Source organism: Pleuronectes platessa, chromosome 12 (genome assembly GCF_947347685.1).
Source record: "Pleuronectes platessa chromosome 12, fPlePla1.1, whole genome shotgun sequence".
Classification (NCBI taxonomy): domain Eukaryota; kingdom Metazoa; phylum Chordata; class Actinopteri; order Pleuronectiformes; family Pleuronectidae; genus Pleuronectes; species Pleuronectes platessa.
The window spans coordinates 15,716,067-15,737,246 of record NC_070637.1 but is presented as its reverse complement, the minus strand read 5'-3'; the positions used below and the strand labels follow the sequence as shown (position 1 = coordinate 15,737,246).

General features: G+C 42.8%; 3 protein-coding genes across 3 annotated transcripts; 1 reads left to right on the top strand and 2 right to left on the bottom strand.

Annotated features, from left to right (window-relative positions):
* Nucleotides 1-290: 290 nt before the first annotated feature.
* Nucleotides 291-4,552, bottom strand: LOC128453569 (phosphoglycerate mutase 1). The gene is made up of 4 exons (XM_053436536.1): nt 4,255-4,552; nt 3,019-3,293; nt 1,732-1,912; nt 291-1,486 (listed from the first exon to the last, which is right to left on the bottom strand). Exons 1-4 carry the CDS (start codon nt 4,391-4,393, stop codon nt 1,317-1,319), a joined length of 765 nt encoding a protein of 254 aa, XP_053292511.1. The 5' UTR covers nt 4,394-4,552; the 3' UTR covers nt 291-1,316.
* Nucleotides 4,553-10,749: 6,197 nt separating this feature from the next.
* Nucleotides 10,750-18,050, top strand: LOC128453405 (arginine vasopressin-induced protein 1). The gene is made up of 4 exons (XM_053436296.1): nt 10,750-11,001; nt 14,376-14,726; nt 16,204-16,568; nt 16,654-18,050. Exons 3-4 carry the CDS (start codon nt 16,246-16,248, stop codon nt 16,910-16,912), a joined length of 582 nt encoding a protein of 193 aa, XP_053292271.1. The 5' UTR covers nt 10,750-11,001; nt 14,376-14,726; nt 16,204-16,245; the 3' UTR covers nt 16,913-18,050.
* On the bottom strand, nt 11,441-13,527 carry marveld1 (MARVEL domain containing 1). The gene has a single exon (XM_053436297.1). It carries the CDS (start codon nt 13,099-13,101, stop codon nt 12,601-12,603), a length of 501 nt encoding a protein of 166 aa, XP_053292272.1. The 5' UTR covers nt 13,102-13,527; the 3' UTR covers nt 11,441-12,600.
* Nucleotides 18,051-21,180: the final 3,130 nt, after the last annotated feature.

The following is a 21,180-nucleotide window of genomic DNA, read 5'->3' as shown; positions in this document are numbered from 1 at the left end:
GACACATTTTATAATGTAATATTATAATTCCCTTCTTTCGTCCGTCCTGGGAGAGGGATCCCTCACATGTGGCTCTCTCTGTGGTTTCTACGTATTTTTACCCTGTTAACAGAGTTTTTTTAAGTAGTTTTTCCTTACTCTTGCTGAGGGTTTAGGACAGAGGATGTCTCACCATGTTAAAGCCCTATGAGACGAATTGTAATTTGTGAATATGGTCTATACAAATAAAATTTGATTGATTGATTTTTTGTTCTTACATTACCAAATAAATAAGAAGATAAACACAAGTATTGATTTGGAATTGGACAAGTGCACATTTATTACATTAGAGCTTCCAGGGTTCATTTAATCAACACAGAGGGAAGTACATTTCCTTAGGAAAAGTGAAAATATTGTAAGACACACAGTAATTGGATGCTCCATTCACAGACACCTAAAACCACCTCTGCTGCTTCACAATTCTGTGAGGCCAGATGCAATGATCTACTTGAGGAGGCAGAGGCACAGGAATACATGACATGACACCAAGAGGCAAGGACAGACCAAAGGTGGTAAATGTAGACTTTTTTAAATCATCAGTTAAATATGATTTTAACAGGTGGAGTAGAATCCAAATAAATGAAATACTTGTGCAGTGGAAGGCTGATCGTGAAGTAGTGGTTCAAAATGACCAAACTTGGTGAGACATAGAAAGAAGAGCACAAATTGTCACAACACAGGCAGTGACAACACGCGAGGATGTTGCACAAACAGCTGTAAAAAAACAGACCTTGCTTTCAAGAGATTGTGAAAATTACGTCCCTTTATCACTGGAATGCATCAATAACATGCTTGGAAAAGTTAGATTCATTATTCATGTCTCCCAAATGATTCTGTACACATTTCCCAGTCTTTGTTCACAGCAAGGATTTTACTCTTCTTATCTAACAATACTTTAAAATATTTAATCCATTTCAAACAGGAATGTTTAACTTACTAAGGCCATTAGTTAAATATTCAAGTATTCAAATTAAGAAACTCTTTTTTTTTCAGTTATACTGTTGATTTCAGTTCAATGCTTCCTCATTTATGGTTAAAACCACGATCGTCCATTTTGGCAAAAATTACTTACAATCTCCTGAGAACTGTGGCTCTCTAATATATCCAATCCCTTCACCATATACTCTCGTTGCACTGTTCTTGTAGAGTGAGGTCGTCTCTGACAACAGTCTACGGTAGATCATCCAAAAATAAATTAGGACTTGGAAACGAAAACACTAATCTGAGGCCAGTCGGTACTCGAACCCACAGAGAGCGGTGTTTGTTCTGCCATTACTTTACTTCTTGGCCTTCCCCTGAGCAGCCACGGCCTCCATGGCCTTACGTACGGTCTCCTCGTCTCCCAGGAACTGCATAGGCTTCACAGGTTTCAGGTTTTTGTCGAGCTCGTAGAGGATGGGGATGCCAGTGGGCAGGTTCAGTTCCATGATGGCCTCATCCGACATTCCTGCAGGTGGCAGCACACAAACACAACAGTTACACATTGTGGGGATCAATACAGCTGATGTCACTAGAACACCACAACGGTTGGTGGCATTAACCATTTTCTTTACCAAGATTCTTTACAATATAACGTCTCTGTGCCAGAGTTTAAGAACATGATGATGATAAACTGTATTTTACAGTTCTGGAAATAACAGAACTCCATCACCAACACCTTCTTAAGTAAAGTGGAATCAGAGTGCCACCCACCCTCCAGATGCTTAACAATCCCCCTCAGGCTGTTTCCATGGGCGGCGATGAGCACCCTCTTGCCCTGTTTGATCTGAGGGGCGATCTCGTTGTTCCAGAAGGGTAGCGCCCGTGCGATCGTGTCCTTCAGGCTCTCGCAGGAGGGAAGCTGCTCGTCAGTCAGGTCCGCATAGCGACGATCCTGCCAGGACGACAATCAGTTTGTAAATATATAAACATATTCTTCTCCAGAAAGGGATTGTACACCTATTTGAGAACAGAGATGCTCTGCTGAAATCTAGTGATTTGTGTCCTGCTGGTGATTCTGAAGATAAATAAATGTTCAAATGTGAGATGTATTTGAGACACAAGTAAAGCCGTGTTTGAGATATTGTGTAAACAGCAAATAGTTTCAATGTTCAATCTGGGGACCATACACAAAATATAAAGATGTACACGATGACAGCTTCTCAAAGGTCAAGCCAAATCATCTTGGTCTATGTTAGCTGATGGAAAGTGGACCTGAGGAAAATGTTGAATAACATGTCAAGCAATTGTTTTGATTAGTAATTTGAGGCTATAAATTTGATCCTATGAAGCGTTATGATGGACAGCTGAGACTGACTCATGATTGGTCGAGTGCTTGTACCTGAATACTTTGAATCCGCTCCACAATCGCACCCATATCAGGGATCTTTTAGCTTTATTCTTGTGCAACAGGAGGAAGTGGAGACGCACTGTCTATGCTGGGGACATTTTTTTTCATTCATTGTCATTTGGAGGTATGAAAGAATCAGCTTATAATAACACATCATGATCACTGATAGACTACCTCCACTACAGGATTATTATACCTTAAGGTCTGCCGCCTCTGTGAGGGGCGATTAACATGTGATCAGTTGAGCACTACCACGTGAACTTTGAACTTGAACCTTGCAGAACTCATTCTTGCCAGTTGTATATTAACTCACCTTGCAGGCACTATGAGGTAATAGCATCAGCAAATAGTATGCGGCTGAATCTTTACTGTGGCTGTGAGATTTCATCGGTGTAACACATTTGTTTATATATGGTAACCGTGCTGCAGGCAAAAAAGAGTGAGACACATGACCTTAAATCTCTCATTCTTCAGGTCTCATTCATTCATGGCCACTGACTGCAGAGATCTGTTGTCGTCATGCCTCCTCTTTGTTCTGTACATGTGGACTTAGTTGATCCAGTCGGTTAATGTGTCCAAAACCATTTTTTTCCCCACAGGTGAACAAAGCTCATTGTTTGTGTGTCTGTGCTGCAGATACCATATCTTACCTTGCTGATGATAGGGTAGTAGTCATGATCTGGGCCCATGACGGGAGGAGGAATATCGAAGGATCGTCTCCAGATCTTCACCTGAGCCTCTCCGTGCTTGGCAGCGGTCTCTGCCTTGTTCAGACCCGTCAGGCCTCCGTAGTGGCGCTCGTTGAGCCGCCAGGTCCTGTGCACCGGCACCCACATCTGGTCAATACCGTCCAGGACCAGCCACAGTGTCCTGATGGCCCGCTTCAGCACCGAAGTGTAGCAAATGTCAAACTCATAGCCAGCATCTGTGAGAGAGGGGGACACAGGGGTTGAATGTACTTAGACCATAGTAGATAAAACAACTTAAATTCTGTGGCGTGTTCTTTCAGCCAAAATTCCTCCACACCACGCCTTCTGGGAGCAACAAGTATTAACAGGTTGGATTAAAAATAATATATAAATCATGCCATGAAGAGGGTAAAGAAAAAGCTCTGAAAGCCCTGAAAACATATAACAGTTCTGCAGATAACAAGTGCTTTAGTTATAGATGAATTTGCAGATACTTTATATTATTATTATTATAATATCAGTCAATGAAATATAAAAGAGAATAAAGAAAAACAGTATTCATAAGGTTTGATATCTTCATATATGCCTGATTAACAGTAAAATAGCCGACCTGACATATGAGAAATAAAAAACAGATATTAATAAAATAAAAATGATCAAAATAGACAGTAAGATCATAGACAGAAAATAAATAAACACCTGAAATGACAATAATATTTGTGGACCTTTTTTGTAGAGTAGCTATATAATAGTTGCTTCATTTCTTTCAATCCACTAATCGATTTCTCACCCAATGCTTGCCCCTCTGGCTACATTGCAGTCTGGTTTATTGAGGTCTAATATGGGCCTGTGTGGTATATTTCCTTCACTGATTCCTCCCCGTTGTGCTGATTAACAACAAGCAGGTGAGTGATTCATCAGCATCTAACAAATACAGTTTACTGATTTGTTGTGTAACATTCCTGTGCAGACCACCGGCCTTTGCTGTTTGAACAGTGCCCCAGTGAATCCATATAACATCATCACTTCTGCACGTTTCCACATGCCCCTCATGATCCTACAGGCTCAGGGGGGAGGGAGGACGGTCTGTGGTCTCATGCGGGGTCGGTTATGTAACCACAGACGTGTGCATGGTCCACAGCTTGTAGGGATATCACATCGGAGAACGGGATGAAAAGTGACCCGAGTCCTGCTCACCTCTGAGGGCCTGGCCACCTCTCCTCGCCTCCTTCTCCCCGGTCTCGCTCAGGTCGGCATCGAACCAGCCGCTGAACCGGTTCTCCTGGTTCCAGCTGCTCTCTCCGTGGCGTATCAGCACCAGTTTGTAGGCAGCCATGATGGATCCTGATAGTGTGAGGAATGATCTGAATAACTCTTTGAATGAGTCCTGTGTTGAAGTCTCAAGTTCCCGGTGAGAGAAGCAGTCAGGTCCACTCGCTGCTGTCAAACCGTCAAGAGCTTTATAACGTAGATTGGTTGCCTCCTCACTTCCTGGTTTTTACGTCCAGTGAGATTCGGGCAAAATTGTATTGGTCTACCAATGAGAGCGGTGGGCGTCACCTCCCGGACCGCTCTCGACCTTCACACTGTGGTTGTTTTTTATTGACTTTTTTTGTGTATCTCTATCTATCTATCTATCTATCTATCTATCTATCTATCTATCTATCTATCTATCTATCTATCTATCTATCTATCTATCTATCAGTGTTGTGCAAGTTCACAACTCTCATGAACTAGTTCAAAGTTCAGTTCATACAAGTAAACATGAATAGTTCACGTTCATAGTTCCCCATTTAAATTCTGAACTAGTTCATAGTTCAGTTCATTTCATAGTTTTAAGGTGGAAAGTGAGAATGAAAGACTTAACTTGTTAAAGAAAACCTTATCCATCACTACCCAGTGCCTTTAATGTCGGAATCTTTATTAGACAGTTTGTAAAAATCCCTCAGATAATAATAAAGTGCATCGGATCTCGGATGTAGTTGCTGAGTCTGCGTCTCTGCTTTCTGTTGCCATCTGTAAAAGAGACCTAGAGCTGTTGTGTTGCAGGTATGGCCTGCCCCTTTAAGGCAAGTTTGTAGTGTGTGACGTAGTGCACCTGGGCATTGTGGGAAAAGACCCTAAAAGTGTGTGTATATTAACGAGAAGTGACGGAGCACCTAGAGGTGATCCGAGTCTTGCTCCTGCTGTATATCCGAGAAATAAAGTGGCCGCATTCCAAGTAAAGAAACATCTCCTCCTCCTTCTTCACGGAGCGGTCCGGACGGCTGGTTACCGGCCAGACAGCGAGCCAAGATAACCAGTGACAGGGGCGGCTCCTGGTACAGGCGACATAGGAGACTGGTTTATCATGACGTGACACATGCAATGTAAAACAATACATTAACGTCACACCATCATCCTCTAATCCCGGGGACGCACCGCAGGTAGAAGTACTGCGAAAAGCAGCCCATGTTAACTACTTGGGTTGTTCGCACCATGGTACGCACCGGTAGCGTAGTGCCGGGAAGAACCGGGAAGCGCAGTTGCCACACACACACAAGCACATAATCTCCTGTGGCAGGGTGGCGGCTACAGGCTTGCGTAGGTCAGTCACCTGTGAAGACCAGCATCATTACCCCTGAACCAGCGCGGAGAAATGATGATGATAATGAAAAATTAAATATAAAATTAAATATAAAATTAAATATAAAAGAAAAATTAATTAAAAAAAAGAAAAAAAAAGAAGCAGAAGCCTACTGCGCACTTTCTGCGCAGAAGCCCATTGCGCACATCCTGCGCAGAAGCCCATTGCACATCCTGCGCAGTAGCCCATTGCGCAGGAGTTGCGCGCGCATTTTTTTTATTAATTTTTTTAATATTAAATACAATTTTCCTGTTTTTATATTTTTTTATTTTTTAATTTAGATAGTGTAAGATATTTTGCAATTAATTTGAGAAATTTTGCAAAGTTTAAGAGTTCAGTATATTGCCAGCTTAAAGATGGGAGAGAGTGGGATTTGATCCCTGGCCCTTCTTGACGGTAAACCGACTAGGCCACACTGCCTGTTGATCGCCATGAGGAACTAAGCACATTAAGAAGATTGACTAAGTATCGTGTGTGTGTCCGTGTCATTTTTGCTGTTTTTGATAAACACTTCAGAGAAAATATTTTATACTTTACTACATATATTTTAAAGCCTTGCTTAAAAGTTCCAGTGAAAAAAAAGTGAGTGAAGACAGATGAACAGAAAAATTGTTGAATTTATATTTTAGTTAATTCATAATTTACACTCTGCCTTTCTATGGTTTAGGTCATTAACAGTATTTGAGTAAATGAGCTGAAAGGCTTTCAGAGGACGCCAAATATAATAATTGTTAAAAAAGGTTCTTCACAGTTTGTTTTCGCTTGAAAATAGATTTTATGCTGTTAATGTAATTTTAACATCTGTGTGCTCTGTGGCTTTTCATCCCTTTACATGTTCTCATCTTATCATTTTTACTCACACTATGGAGAATGATATTATTATGAGTGGCTGCCCTCTAGTGGGTCTATGTGCATAGTGCTGTGTGAGTGAGGGGCAGTCAGGGTCATTCTTTAATTCTACATTTTTTAAATATTAGAGATTGAAATGGCCACTGGGAAATGAGATTAATTTGTTTTACATGTTTTTGTGGGGAGTTTTGAACATATATCTTTTAATAAAAGTGTTTAAAAGAAAGCCTCATGTAAACTTTTGGTCGCTTGATGAACAGAAATTCACACAATAGCATTAAATGTATTGGATGAATAATTGTATTATCTTTAGAGCCCATTAATTAATTGGAAACTCTATATAATTCTATATATATAGAATTATATATCAATATAATAATTATATAGAATTTCCAATTAATGGTATAAAGTATATGTATAATCATATATATCTTGTCTGTATAAATACTTGTTTAATACAAGCAGGTTTAAAAGTACTTTTACTTTCACAGTTAGTGTTAAACGGTTTAATCGATCCTAGATGGACCAACATACATCCAGTCCACCCACTCATCACAAGTATTCTACACCCATCAAGTCTGTAAACACAAGGAAAATAAATGTAACTCACAGTAACTCAACATAAAATCCAACATTAAAAAATATATATATAACAATTATTTATTTTTTAATTGAATATAATTTTTTTTTACCTAAATGAACCTGACAGAGGCCTTTTTTAAAAAAATTTTCTATAGTGTCGTGGACACATTTTCTTATTTTTTTGCCAGATTAAAGTAAGGGGACATGCACATGAGAAAATACGCCTCTGTCTGTTTTGCCTTACAACAGCAGTGCGGTGTAACAGAGGAATTGGGCTCCTGTGTTGCTGGGAACGAGTTAAGAGCCACGAAAGATTTCATCAGAAGCTGCACAGTGAGGCTTGGGAAGAATGTTTGTTTTACTTCCCAGTGTGTGTCTGTCTGCACTGGACTGAAGATGCACTGTCTGCAACGTAAAGACTTTTATCCTTTTTGACATGAGCCTCATCTTGATTTTTACATATCACTTCAAATTCCCTCTTTAGAATCATGTTGTAGTGAGGTTTAACTCACAGGTGATGAATAACAGAGGTGGCGATAGGTGGTAATTACACGCCAACAATCATTAAATGTCAGACAGGAAATGAGTGAATTCATCCACCACGTGACCACAAACACACACCCTCCCTCCACGGTCTCTCTCTCTATAACTCTCTCAGACTCTTTCACACACTCACACACTCTCAACATGTTGGCTATGATCAGAGTGAGGGAAGCTGTGGTGTTTTCAAGGCTCTATAAATACCCATCATGATTTCTCACCACCATAGCCGCCTCGACCTTTAAACACTGTGCCTATTCAGAAGTATCATCCGAGCATATGTAATCCCACTAACCGTGTTAGGAAACTATAAACCGACCAGTGTCAGAGCCAAACTACTGGAACACTGTACCCATTTATGCCTTTACACAGACAGGAAATGTCTCAAGCTCCTGCTGGGATGAAGCATTTCTGCACATCTTCCCCTCACTCGCTCTGCCAGTCTGCATCTGTTTTCCCATGCAGCCCCTCTCTCCTCTAATGGAATGTGCATCTCAGCAGTATGGGACGAAAGTGTGGTTAACAGAGCTCTGCTGCGTGAGCCCGTCTGTGTTTTCATGTTTCATGTGCCTACATGTTGGCCTCCCAAAAAACTAGATGAGAGACACGGACTCTCAGCAGGAAAGCAGCCAGACTCTCTGGGGAAGGATGGGGCACTTCCTCTGGGAATTACCCACACACAAATTCCTGGTGGGTATTTTCCAGTGGAAGTGCTCTATCCTAAAGAAGGCCAAGCTGTTCCAGTCCAATATGGCTGAGTGGGCTCTCACCAACTAACTCACCTGGTTCAGTAAACTGTGTGCAACAACCGACTCTGGCTGAAAACAAAGCAAATTAAAACAGGGATTATATAGGGATCATTCAATCCACAACATATTTACCCTGTATTTAATTTGTAGTATAAGTCATACATTCAGGTTATACAGCACTATATATATATATAGATGTCTCAAAATAATGGCGTCATTGACACAATGTAAGCGATTGGGGATAAACCCAAAGTCCTGGTTCTGTGCATTAAAAATACAGGGCTTTAGTTGTTTTCAAAGCAAATCTCCCCTGTACCTTCACACAGTGTTTTCTTGTTGGACCTCAGTGTAGACACAGAAAGAGAAAAAGGAAATCTTGCACAAATTAATGCTGTAAATTAAAATAACCAAGTGGATTTGACTAATTCAGACTTTGTGAGCTTCATATTATCTTTGGGCGGAACACAGAGCATTTGGCACAAAAGCTCTGGATTTTGTTCATCATCCCTTAGACTGGAATCACTTAGGAAAAGATTAATTCACAGTAGTCAATCACCCTTCCAGTGTGTATGGGTATGACATTATTATTTAAGTTTTTCACGGCCCCCATCTGTCCTGGGAAAAGAAAAACAAACATGTTGTGTCTGGCAGCTCTGTTGATGCTGTTCTGCAGCTCATACTGTGTCGTGTACTATTTCGGGAGGAAGAAGCAAGAAAAGAAAAATATTTTTCACAACTTCTTTTGCGGGAGCAGAAGCAGAGACATTCTTGCCATTTCTCAACCTCGCCAGCCATTTAATTAAAGCAGTGAGTCACAGTCATGTCATTGTCCATTTAGACCTCGCAACTGACTTTTTCGATTTTCTGCCAGGGACATTTGAATCGAATTGACTTTTTCTTTATAATTTCCCATCAATCCATGGCAACGGTATCCATGCTATATTCTCTTTGAGAGCCAGTGAGAACATTTGAAGAAGTCACAACGACTGCTGAACGTTGGGGCTCTTGCAGACGGGCGGGAGAGCTCACACAGGAAATGTCTCTTTGGTTGAGTAACCAAAGTAAATATGACACAGTGGGCACTGCAGAGAACCGCCTGCCTCTATATGTCCTAATACCAACTTAGAGTATCAGAGTTTTCTTTACTGTGTGTGTTTCGCTGAGGGGAAAAACAGCCTCACTTTCAGCCCACACCCTTCTTATGGAGTAAGGAGGCAACAGGAGATTTCAGCCCCATGTGAAAGTTTCTTATTGATGTGAAATTCAAGTGTTCAATTTGAAATGGGCTCATGGAGCAAACTGACAAACCTGATCAAACATGGCCTCTGTGGTCATAGAGGAGCCTGCATGCTCAGAAGGACTTTCAGGTTTAAGTTGGAGAATCATTTTCTGGTCTTAATTGTCAGCACATGCTATTGTTGTGAGCTTTCCAAACATTTAAGAAATGATTCAGCCTCCCTGGTTACTTTCAATATCAAACTCTCTGGATCGTGTGTTGTCCGTCTCCATCTGGCTGTATACAGCGCTGTCTCTGCAGACACCGACACGTGGACACGGACAACACTTCTGTGGAAATCTCAAAGGGGGAAAGGGTGCGTGAGGGGGAAAGGGTGTGGGTGTGTGTGTGTGTGTGTGTGTGTGTGCGTGTGTGTGTGTGTGTGTGTGTGTGTGTGTGTGTGAGCCTTTTTGGGGGGGACGGCTGCTTTCCTCCTTTAGACGTGCTAGATTTATATCGTGGAGCTGCAGCTGGTTGACATTAACCCTTCCACTCCTGTAACTCCAGGCACAGATGTCACTTTGCTCTCAACACACACACACACACAAACACACACACACACACTCACACACATACTTCCCTACTATCGTCACTGCATAGAGACATCACTTATCTATAAAGGATGACATAATGTACAGTTCAGCATGATTAATCACTGAAGAACAAACTGTATTTGGTCATTTTTAGAGGCTAAAATGTGGAACTAAATAAGTCTATGATATCAAATATTTTTGGAAGCATCAAAGCCTGTATTTTGTTTTTATTTCCCTACGCCTCTCACTAAAATTACCTATTTTTGCTCTCGGGCAGCTGTAATTATACTGATACTTACCGCTTATCTTGCATATATTTGTATTATTGCTGCTGTTTCTAAAATGTAATTTATGCACACTTGTTTCGCCGGCTATGATTCTTGCGTGTGTTTCTGGAGCAGGGATAATGCAACTCTTTAACCCGTGACTCCATTTCAAAGACGGCTGACAAATGCCCCGAAAAGGAAATGTGTGCTCACTTGTTATTTTTATAATCAGCATCCTGTTTCACCACAATCCTGTTCCCAATGCCAGCAACAAGTGTGCATAGCAGAGACACACAATGTCACACAGCCGTTCACACACATTAATGGTACTTTCTTGAAGGTGATCAAACGGAGTCTTCACCATGTGGCTTCGGGTGCTTGCACAGCAACGTGTCCTGCTGTATGTTCTTCAGAGCTGCACGCTGCCTGGAATAGATGAGACACTGAATCATCTTCTGCTGCTTGGCTTTGCTTTCATTGGCTGCGAGTTAGACCACCTCCAGAACCCCAACAGACTGTTCCGGTAAGAACAAGCCCTTTCCCAGATTACACACACACACACACACACACACGTTTGATTACTCTCAAGCGACAAATATTCTACCGTACAGCACATGCGTACACGTTGTCTGTGCATGTGCATGTGCACGTGTGAGCGACTCCCTTGTCTGCAGCTCAGGTTACTTGAAAGGATCTGTGTCTTTCATGTGGTTAAGTGGTAAATCTTATAAATGATCTGTGTTGATTGGCCAGGGCTTTTATCTCCCAACAGGAAGGGCTCGAGGGCTTCCGTCGCTCTAAATCTGTGTCTCATTTGGGAAAAGCCACCAAACGCACAATCTGTGCACACAGCCCAGCTCTTTGTTTAAATTCTAGTCAAATAAAAGGATTATATAAGGATTCAAAAAACATTTTCCTTGTCTGAAACACGTATAAGAATAAAAACACAGTCAGGGCCAAAGAAAAATCTCACTGTCTCTGACTTACTCCTCTTTATTCTTGCTCTTTTTGGCTCTTTGGCTTTACATGATAAATACTTTGGGATCAGCATAGACATCGTAGCACCAGTCCCATCCACGTTATCGGTCTGTTGTCGTCACAACCTTGTTGATAAACAGCATTCTAACAGACGACACTGATAAAACTGTAGGCAACAGAGTGACACCAAACAAAAACAGAGCTGCAAGGTCAACAGGATGGTCGCAAATTAGTCCATTTCACTTCAGTTTGCTTTCGTACAAAACATATAAACAGATACAAAATATATTTATATAAAGATATCGAAAATAGTCCCCTTGCGAAAACTACTGAGTACCAACACAAATCTACAAAACTCATCATGTTAAGGCGTTGTACTGTAGACTTACAGCATACACATTATAATAGGTCCCAACCGGGATATTATAATGATTCTGTAAGAGGGGATAGAGATTAGATTAGTCGATAAAAGTAATGATAAACGACTGGGGGACAAAGACTTGTGCCTTCACAGAGAAGAAGAATACTTTGCCCTCCTAACAAAAACTCATCCTGGGTATCGAGGACTCTTCACCAAAAGCTGCTTGGCTGTTTACAAGTCAACAAACCCATAAACACACTGACTTTAAGGCCACAGACTGATTGTGAGTGATGCTGTCACATCACTAAGGATAACGGTTTGGTTTGAGGAGACTAAAGTGTGAAACCTGGGATTCCAGGAGTTATCTACAAAACACATCGTGTTAAGGCACTGTGCTGTAAACTCACTGCATAAACACTCTAATAAACCCCGACAGGAACATTATAATGATTCTGTGAGAGGGGGGAGACATTAAGTTAGTCGATAATACGCAAGAGGGGACACAAACATTTCAAAAGAGTTTTACTTTGACCAACTAACTCCAGTCAGACTCTCATCCTGGGTATCTAGGCCCCATTTACCAGAAGATGTTGGAATGTTATCATGTCAGCAACACAGAAACACATAAGGCCACAGACTGATGCTGCCTCATCACTGAGCTGTGGGGAGACAAAAGGGATGGATCTGAGATTTGGAGAAGCCGTTGGGTTGAATTACAGTGAAGTGAACTATTCCTCATCTTGGTGTGGATCCCTCTTCCAGCACACCTCTCCAGCCCCAGCATCAGATGACCGTCTGCTCGCCGCTGCACCTCCTGCGCGCCCCGTACACCAGTGACAGGAGGTAGGAGACGCAGCAGAGGCAGGCGAACACGGCGGCCGTCAGGTAGACCTTGTACAGACAGAAGTGCTTGTACACATCCATGTTACAGTACGAGGTGCGGTCCGTCTTGTAGATCATGACGCCGATGGCCGGCAGGTAGAGCGCGGCGGCGGCCACGTCGTGCGCCAGGTTGGTGCACAGCCACCGCTCCCCGCCCAGCAGCGGCACCAGGTCCTGCTTGTCCAGCAGCGTGATGAAGAAGAGGCCGAGGGTGAGGAGCCAGAAGAGCACGGCCACGAAGAGCACGAAGTGGATGGAGCCCTCGTACTTGTTGGCGGCGATGGTGACCCACAGCCCGGCGCCGAACACGATCTGCAGGATGCGGCTGATCCCCAAGAAGCTCCGGAGGAACTTCAGCATGTTCTTCCTCACCTGCGGAGGCTGGGGAGGTTGGGGTGCCATCTCTCTCTCTCTCTCTCTCTCTCTCTCTCTCTCTCTCTCTCTCTCTCTCTCTCTCTCTCTCTCTCTCCTCCTCCGATCACTCTTTTTTTTCCCCCAAACAGGGCGGGTGCTCTGCCAGCTGCAAACAGCTGGGGGAAAAAGAAACAGATGTGGGAAAATAAATAAGCCAGAGGAAGGGTCCGGGTTGAGGTCGGACGATGAAGCCCCCCCCTCCTTAAAAGTGGACACGTTTGGGTTTAAAAGAAAAGGATGAACTCTCTGTTCCTTCCACAGCCCCGGGATTTTGAAATGAAAAAGCCTCTTGTGTGTTTCGTCTTTTCCGTTTCCTCTGTTGGATGTGTGCTGGGGGGCTGGGTCACAAGGAGAGAGAGAGGGGGCGGCCTGTAATTTGAAGCCTGCACCTCCTCCTCCTCCTCTGCTGCTGTGCTGACCCTCCTCCTCCTCTGCTGCTGTGCTGACCCTCCTCCTGAGCTTTATGTAAATAAGTAAGAAGTGATGGGGAAAGTCTATCAAGACAAAACACGGAGTTAGTGGTTTTCACACTTCACAGTGAAACAAAACTAAGAGTCAAAATTACATGAAATCTGTAGTATATATTGTTATTAAAGAAAAAATTAAATATATGACTTTCAGGGGTGGATCTAGGATTTTCTAGATCAGGGGCCATAAAGGGGCCACAATGTACACAGAGGGGCCAATGAAATGTCCAACATCCATGCTCAATTAGGTGTTCATTTGCATAGAGTGGGGAAGTGACTGTGACAACCGCCACTGTGACATCCGCCAAGTGTCCTAATAACATGAGGCCTGTGGTATATAAATATATATATATATATAGTTTTTTACTTTATATGAGACATTCACTCAGTTCAAACGTTGAGATTTCAAATTGCAACAATATCTGAATATCAGTGGTGCACCTAGGGGGGGGGGGGGGGGGGGGGGGAACAGGTTCACAATTCACAGAGAGGGCCAGATTATTTTCATAATTCAAATCAAATCAATTAAACATTGTTTTCTGTATTTTCTATAATATAATTTTTGTGTTTTTTAAAACAGAATTGTATTGATTTGCTTCTTGGTGTTTTGTTTACCTCTATTTAGCCGTCATCGATGTAATGGCTGTTTTGAATAGACATGAATATAAAGACATAATTATTACTATATAAAATACAGTGAGCTCTGTTCCAGCAGTGGTGAGTTCAGGGCCCATCGTGCGTCATCCTGTGAGCGCAGGATGCTCACGTGATGTTTCCCTCTCATATAATTGACAGACGCTCCTCGTGCCAGCCCAGGCCCAATTGACGTCAATGGATTTCAGCGACTGCAGAGCGCGCGCACGCCCTACGTGCTCGGTTAAACACAAACCCCGCCTCCTCCAATCCCTGTCCGTGGTTGGTCGAAATTAAGCGTCTCTCCAAGGCTCAAGGGGCGGGACCAGGAGACAGCCGTCCCCTGATTGGTGATTCTATGACCCTGCTTTGTGATCGACTGAGGACTCAAGGACAGAAAGTGTTTGCAGGTAAACACACGGACCTCCTGAGTCTATTCCGTCGCTTCGTGTTGGAGAAGAAGCGGCCATGCGATAGGACCAAAGTTGGTTGGAAACATCGCTCGATCATCGGGTGAGTTCCATTCCTCACATGACTCCAACGTGATTTCTATTCTGTGCCTTTTACCCGCAGAACAATGGAACTCGGCAGTATCTAGGTTACTGTGAGTTGGTCCAATCGGTGCATTGCTCTTAATCGAAATGCAACGATCTGCAACATTCCAGAGATTATTTGGACGTTCTTATTTTTTGCAGGGGATTAGGTTTGTGTACAGTTCTCACAGCAACAGCTGACTGACCAAACAGCAGCAGGAGGGGGAGAATGGAGAAGCCCGTGGCGTTCACTTTTAGTGTGTGTTAACCTACTTCTGATGCAGTAATGTATGTCAGGCTGTGTACTTTAACAAAACAAGCATGGCCATCTAATAACCAGTTTAACGTATCAATTCCTGCCTTAAGGTTGATTGTCATGTTTTCCCTCACATTGCTGGATAGATATAAATATATATTAGAAGTGTGTTCACATCATTCTGGGATGTTAACATAACAGTTATGAAACTTGAACAAATTGGTCTAATGTATAAAGTAGGGGCTGAAGCTTATCTAACAAAGAATATGTAACCTGGAAATAAGGTGAATTTTTGCCTGGACCGGGCGATAAAACAATATCAGAAATTATTGTAGTATTATTTTAATCAATAGCAGTATAACAAAAGTCCAGTATATACATTGGTTTAATGCCTATTCATTGTGTGAGCACAGTGAGGAAAGATAACACATGACTGACCTCAGGTTTATCAGGTGTTCGGCATTCTCTGCTCACACAGACTAGTTTAGAACTGCAAGCAACCTTCACTCTGAATCAAAAATCTGTCTTTAAACTTAAAATAACAATTATGTGACATTGATACGGTAATACCTAATACAATGAATAGCAAAATCAGTGTTTTTAAAGTTGGCCTTACCACGGCTGTAAGACTCTAATTGCAAAACTGGAGGAATCCCAAGGCAGACGTTTGGGTTAATGAAATGTTTCAGAATTTGGGTAGAAATCCTAACGTGGGAAATTCATCTGAGACATGGGAACACTTCTGGCTTCATGTCAAGCTGATCCCATGATAAGATTCATTCATGTTAATCAATGGCTTTACATCCTCAGTGTCTCCAGTTTTATTTTATTTCATGTGAATCGTGGTTCGTCCTCGACTGTGTAAGTGATCTCAGTGTGATGATGGTCACTCAGCTAATGTCTCTCTGTTCATGTCTCACTTAAACTCTTCTGAGGGGAGAAGAGAGATGACGTTCCCTTCTGCAGTTTAAGAGGCTTTGAAGCACAGCTCATCGCGCTTCCTAAAGTGGGATTAAGGAATCAGAGCAGAGGACCTGTGGCTGATTGGCCGTGTTTCATTGTGACAGTTTCCTGCTGGTGTGGTGACCCACCTTCCCAGTGCTGTTCTCTTCACCGCGTGCTGGCTTCTGTTGTTGTTTTTGTGATTTTCACCGTCGCAAACCAATCCTAACAAGCTGAAACTCTTTCTTCTTCTGCACAGAGTCGAGTCATTATATGCCACGTTCCCCCTGTCCTACTCCGGATGGATCCTGGACCAGCCTCCCCACCGTCCTCCAGGGTGGCGGGCCCCCCCCCGCTGTGGAGGCTGGCCGAGAGGAGGAGCAGGAAGACCGGTTCAGGGAACATCTTCAGCAACGTGAATCTGTGGCAGCTCCAGAGACTGTTCAGGGCAGCAGGGGACCAGGATGCGGAGCAGAGGGCCGAGCTGGTTTGGGGCCAAAGAGATGAGGCTGAGCTGGCTCAGGCCTTGATGGGACTGAGGTCCCGAACCCACCGCAGAGGGCTAAGGAGCAGCGGGAGGGATGCTCTGGAGTCACGCTGGCTACGCTCCTTCAATCACCTCAGGTAGAAACGCTGCTTTCAAAAACGTATATTTCTTATACATTCACAATTCGTATATTGTTTTAACAAACCCATCATTGTTGTGAAGGATTGGGGAGAGCTCGGCAAGCGGCCAGGGGAAGGACGCAGGAGAGGAGATTGATTCTGAGGCAGGAGCACACAGCAGTCCAGAGCCACTTTTACACTCCCCTGTAGGGACCACAGGAAGAGCTGCGGGGGCCACGGGGGCACTCGGTGAGGGCCACAGCCCAGCAGGGACTTCTGGGAGACCAGTCAGGGTCGGCTCAGGACTGAGAAGAGGAGGAGAGAGGGACCCAGAGAAATACCTCCATAGAATACTGCACTGATTGACTGCGTGACTGAGTATTAACCAGCGATTAACAACCGGATTGTCCCACCGCTGTCCTGACGTGTCCAGATTCTAGAGCGAGGGTCAATAACTCCTGTGAGAAGCGACATCGCTCTCAGCACCGAAACGGTCGCAGTTTGAAAGAATAGAATACTGCCAGAAAACTCTGGCCTTTAAACGGCTCAGAACAGATGGTAACGATGCTGCACAAACACATCTCCACCTACGTAATGTAGACAGCATGAGAATCTGACCCGAATCAGGTGTCGCACAACTTTACACTCTGGTTGCTGCTCTCAAAAATGGCCTTATTTGCTTTCTACCACTCACACTATCTCATCATGCTAAAGACAATGACAAAAACATTCCTGGATTGGGCCCCTTCTGCTTCCAAATGTTTCCTGGGGTTCATCACAAAAGGTCATTGCAGTTCAGTAGCTTTGGAGTAATCCTGCTAAAAGTCAGACACACTAATGAAAACACAACCTCCTCCGTGGAGGTAATAATGTCATATATGGCTACACTGTGGATATATACTGTACTTTTTCATGTCCTGTACCATACACAAAGCCATATGTATGTCTGCATACATGACTGAGATGATGTACTGTAGCTTTAAAATATAGTTATCTTCTTGATTTTTTTTGTATTCACACTAGCTCGAGTCACAAAAAGTACCAAAACTGATATTTAACTTTTAGCCACTGTGTCCCTGGCTATGTCTGTGGTATGTTACACGACACTCTACAAGGGGAAGACCTCAATAAGAGCGAGATATTCGTCCAATTATATACACTACTCCTCATTTAGAGATGTTGATTGACGTCTGTAGCCGACCTCTGTTTCTCATGCTGTTTCTCATCAGGTGAAAGTAAAACATCAACTTTGTCTTGAGACCAAACCTAAAAGTCATAGTGAGCTTCACTTGTTCAGGGAAAGAAAGAACTGGTAATCCAACTGCTGTTGTTGTATGTACATGATGACAGTGTGCGAAGCCACTGTGCCTAGGATAGACTTTATGTCACCAACCTCATCAGACTGCAGAAAACTTGATGAAACTTTTTTTGATAGTATAATGTTTGATGTGTCATATGTAGATTTATGCTCATTAAGTAAAGTAAACAAGAGTCTTTGTATTTTATTGTTATTTTTTCTATATATTCACAACAACACAATGACCATGTTAGGTTAGTAAAGATTTTGATGCACAGAACGTCACAGTAGACCTGCTGAAAAGGTTTTAACATGAATGATGTTTTTTAAATAAACTAACAAAAATTTGTTTTCATCATTAAACAATAAGTTAAACAAAAAACATCTGTTTGGAATGGGCTGGTTACTTAGTCTGTGGTGATGATGGTAGCAGCTTTCTTTCTAGAATTCTAATAGTGACCTGCAGTGAGCCGAGTAAAGACCGGCTGCAGGATGAGTCCACAGGAGCCTGGAGCTGAGTCTACATGTCGTTTCCCTCTTTGTGTGGATGTAAATTGATTTGAATAAAATGTAAATGACACCTCTCCACATATATTCCACACATTTTACTTTTCACATACACAGATAAAGTTTGGTAGAGCTGTCTGAAAAACAAATGCTGCCCTCCAGTGGCGGTTTATATACATGAGCCAATCAGCTGTGGGCCTGCGTGCAGTCACTAGATGGCACCATGGGTTTTATTTTGAAAGTCAGTGGAGCAATCACACTTGACAGATTTTTACCACAGACCTATACAGTTTTTTATTCAGAATATGCCAAATATATATTGATATGCTATATGCAGTTTATATCAACAAAAACTTTTCTTTCCTGCCAAGTTACCGGAATATATTGTGAAGGCTGATGACTTGTAAAGTGTCCCTCTCTGATTCCCTCAGGCAGTGTCACAGCATAACAGAGAAACTCATCAGACTTCATGGAGGTGCTGTTTTCCCACTTGCAGTATAACTACATCATGAATATAACTTTATCCATTCTCCACTCACCTTCCTTACGGTCCAGTGAGGTTACTATGACGCCAGACACCGTTGAGTACATCGGGATAGACAGGACAGTCTTTTTTTCCTGATGACATTTAAAGTGGAACGTGTGGACCAGCTTTGCCCTTCCTCCATGTGCCCTCCTACCCATCAATTTCCTCCAGCTCCTGGGTGATGCCAAGGAACTGACAGGTCACCTTGCAGACAAAATCCCTGCCTGTGTCTCCTGCATGTGCTCAGCAGTGCCTGGCTGGTGGTGCGATAGAAGAAGCGAGGCACCTGTAGGGCAGCTTTACGGGGGGGGGGGTGGGGGGTGGGGGGGGGGGGGGGTGGTGCGTGCTGAAATCTCGGCTGATTCGCTGAATACAGAGAAAGCGTCAGATTGACTCTGAGGTAATCCTCAATTCGCTGAGCGTCTCACCTTGTGTTAAAGTAAACTCGCCGCACAGAAAACCTCATTACAGAGTCTATAGGCTATACATTCTCTGGACCACTCATTCACTCCATGAATCGTATGACTACAGATGAGATGCAAAGAGATGATCCAGCAATAACTCATCTGCAGCCAGATTTAGTGGTTTGGCCTGCGGCTGCGCTCCCTCTTCACCATTATTATCAGAGGTGGAAAGTAAATCAGAACATTTATTCTGAGGTAAGTTTACAAAATTAAATATTATTTTATTAAGTATTTTTATTTTTGCTAGAATTTCATTTTACTCAAGTGAATCTTAATACTTCCAGCACAACTAGTTATGGCAAATTGGCTTGAGGGGAGGGCTTCAGTCAGCCTGGACACGATACGGATCCCTGAACTGGTATCTGACCAAGATCCAGTAAAAGACCCTGGGGCTGACACCCTAGGTCACGGGTGGGAACCAAGTGGACACCCACAGTCACATCACTCATTGGTTTGTGAATTGCCTTGAGTCTGGCATTTTGGCCAGCGCCACTACTAAGCTCCAATGCATACTATGACTTATCCTCCATTTTATTATAGACTGGACCATGAATGGTGAATTGAACATCTTGCTGTATTGGAGAAGACTTGAACCTAAAGATTGATCATAATCTCTGTATGTTCACTGATGTTATAAACGAAGTGAGATGTAGGTCCATTTTCAAACAGACTTCTTTAGAGAATAGCGGAGTCAGCCTCTCACGGTCATTCAAGAGAACGTAGGTCTCAAGGCACTTCTGCATTGGCTTCACATTCTGAACCTGGAGTCAATATACATTTTTATAAACAGTCTGAAGGTGTTTACCTGACTTCTGGATGACCCTTGGTTGAGTCTGAATATGCAAAACTGGACATAGATCTTCTAGAATCATCATCTTTAGACCTGGTGCTTGGTAGTGATCACATTATTGGTCAGGAGCAAATGAAAACCTTGCATTAAGACAAATCTGAATTTCAAAGCTAGCATCTAAATCTAGGTCAAATTATAACAGAGTTGCAGAAAAATGCAATCACGCTGACTGCTGTACTTGAAGCTATCATCTCTTAGTTCTTGGAACAATGGTAATGTGCTGATGTATTGTTGCCTTTGAGAAAACATGCACATCATAGCAGTTTTCTGAGTTATATGCATATAAATCATCCTCTTTATACTTCACCAAACTCGTTTTCGTTGATATTAGTAACGGAATATGACAGAGGTAGGCTCTTCTTAGTTTTAGGGGATTTGTGAATGTCACAATCTGTATCCTTTGAAGTAAATAGTCCCAAAGCGCTTAACAGCACAAGTCACACACACATTCATACAGTGCTTTGATAATACAAATGTACACAGCATCTTCTTTATCACACACCGTTCAGAGTCGTCATGGGAAACTTGGGTATATCTTTGCCAAAGTCCCTTCAGATTGCAGACTGGAGGTTTTGGGGATTGAACCACCGACATTCTGGTTAGTGCACAACCCTCTCTCTACTGAGCCACAGCGGCCCCTTAAAAAATGGTTCAATGTAAACCTTACAAAGTTGCATATCGCATATCTGATCTGTCCAGAATCTGTTATGGATTAGCAAGCTGCGCTCAGAACTGTGTCGTTCTGAGCAAAGCTGGAACCTTTCATGGTGTTTGCTATCAAAGCTATATGTAGCCCCATTTCTCTGGTCAGACAGCGGCCCGCTTTACATATCATCCCTTATAAACTTCAGTCAGCCATCAACTTTAGATCTACTCTGCATCTTCATCAGATCCTCCTCTGTGGCGATCGTAAAGTAGATTAACTCGGCCGCCTGTCTCCTAAATCAGCCTCATGAGTGTCGTTTGGATGGACGTCAACTTTCTTT